The sequence below is a fragment of the Microtus ochrogaster genome, linkage group LG1, assembly GCF_000317375.1.
Source record: "Microtus ochrogaster isolate Prairie Vole_2 linkage group LG1, MicOch1.0, whole genome shotgun sequence".
Classification (NCBI taxonomy): domain Eukaryota; kingdom Metazoa; phylum Chordata; class Mammalia; order Rodentia; family Cricetidae; genus Microtus; species Microtus ochrogaster.
In genome coordinates this window covers 57,109,588-57,111,285 of record NC_022027.1, presented here as the reverse complement: position 1 = coordinate 57,111,285, position 1,698 = coordinate 57,109,588, and the positions used below count along the sequence as shown (strand labels likewise).

The following is a 1,698-nucleotide window of genomic DNA, read 5'->3' as shown; positions in this document are numbered from 1 at the left end:
AAAAAAATGGACTTTAAAAAATAAAAAAAAAAAAAAGATGGAGACCTGTGAACAAATCCAGGACATGTTCTGCTTAAAACATTTTAGTTCCTGATGTGAAAATTGTTGCTGATTCTGATTTTGCTTTGTTTCTATTGTCACAAAACAGAAAGAAGAGGGCAAGCTCCAAGGGCAGCTTAGCAGGGCCGATTCCAGCCAGTGCATTCGGGAGCTGAAGGATCAGATAGCAGAGCTGACTCATGAGGTGAGCGATAAGTGTCTTCTTCCTTCCTCTCTTGATGTAACACTTATCACTGACCTTTTCAGCCTGGACGCTGTCTGAATTTATGACATAGTTATGAGCAGCTCAGAAGAGTGCCTTTTTAAGCAAAGATTTTTATGTTCAAATGTTAAGGACTTGCCTTAAACTTTAATAACTTAAAATGATCAATTCCTGGCATGTATCTTATTTTCTTAATTGTGATCTGAAAACACTTGGCTGTTACCCATGTCTTCAATATTCTGCAGTTATATTAAAATTTCCGCACCCCTAACTGACTGGATTTGTGGTGTTGCCGTTGGGTGGAGGAAGGTCTTCTCCCCCTTCATGGTGCTCTTACTGAGATTACAAAAAAGGATACTTGCCTCATATCAGTTCAACAGATTTCTTAGCCTTTTAAACTGGCACCTAGAATCTCTAACATTCAGCCAATGGAAATTTCTCAGAATTTGATTGGCTCTTACACTAACTTATTATTTAACCTAGTCTGTTGTTAGTGCAGCTTAGGTCGATTTCCGGGTCTTTACTCTTTTCTTGTGCTGTGTATTCAACAATACAAATAAAACTGTGTTTCTTGTTTTGAATATTTGTAAAATAATATTTATTCACCATAATGAGATTTGAAAGGATAGCATAAACTTGATTTGCTTTTTAAAATGAAAAAAGGAAACTCCTTGACCACTAGATGAATCTAAACCTCAAAGGAACAAGTGTGGACATTACCCTTTCCTGGCCTTGCATCCTTCGGTTGAGGCTGAGTGTTTGGTGAAATAACTTCCTGCCGGTAGTTAGAGTGAATATTCCTAGTGAAGAGGAAACAGAACTGAAAACAAATTTGACAGATTCACATGTGGTTCTGTTCCATTTCCTTGGGCACATCAGGGCCGCTCCTATCAACGTTAGAATTTTATGACTGGTAATATTTGAGGGTGATCAGGATCTATGTATGCCTTGAACTCTACTAGTGAACTTTTAACAAACAACTTGTTTTATCTCTGTCACTATGGGTGTTCTGCAAATCCTCCCTCTGGGAACTTCTCCTTGTGCCCAGAGTATGTTCTTAAGAAATTCTGACTGAAATAAAGCAATTTCCCGTAAAGTATAAGAAAAATAATATTGTTGGATTAAGAAAATTATATATAAATTGACTATATTTCTAAAACTAGCATAAAAATCAGTCAACAGGAATTAATTTTGCCTGTCCCATTTGGCTAAAAATAAAAAAAAAAAGGTTTTCTCATCAAGATAGAAAAGATAAAACCTGAGGTTTAGCTTTAATGCAATGATTGATCTGCAGAGGCAGGAGCTTGTATTGTTATCTAGAGTGATTTCAGACTTTCAATCTCTTTGCTTCAGTCTCTAGCATTGGAATTATTGGTGTGCTTCAGTAACTATGTATGCATGTGCAAGGTAGAGGGGTGTGTGTGTGTGTGTGTGTG

At 36.8% G+C, this 1,698-nt stretch overlaps 1 protein-coding gene across 5 annotated transcripts in view; it reads left to right on the top strand.

Annotated features, from left to right (window-relative positions):
• Evi5 (ecotropic viral integration site 5) overlaps window positions 1–1,698 on the top strand; it is a 139,187-nt gene that overhangs the window by 112,979 nt on the left and 24,510 nt on the right. For 4 of the 5 annotated variants that reach the window (XM_005359650.3, XM_013350924.2, XM_013350922.2 and 1 more), the window contains one exon: window positions 149–244. The exons of the other annotated variant lie outside the window; for it this stretch is intronic. In XM_005359650.3, coding sequence (XP_005359707.2) covers window positions 149–244 — 96 coding nt within the window. The remainder of the gene's footprint in view (window positions 1–148; window positions 245–1,698) is intronic. 5 annotated transcript variants of the gene reach the window in all.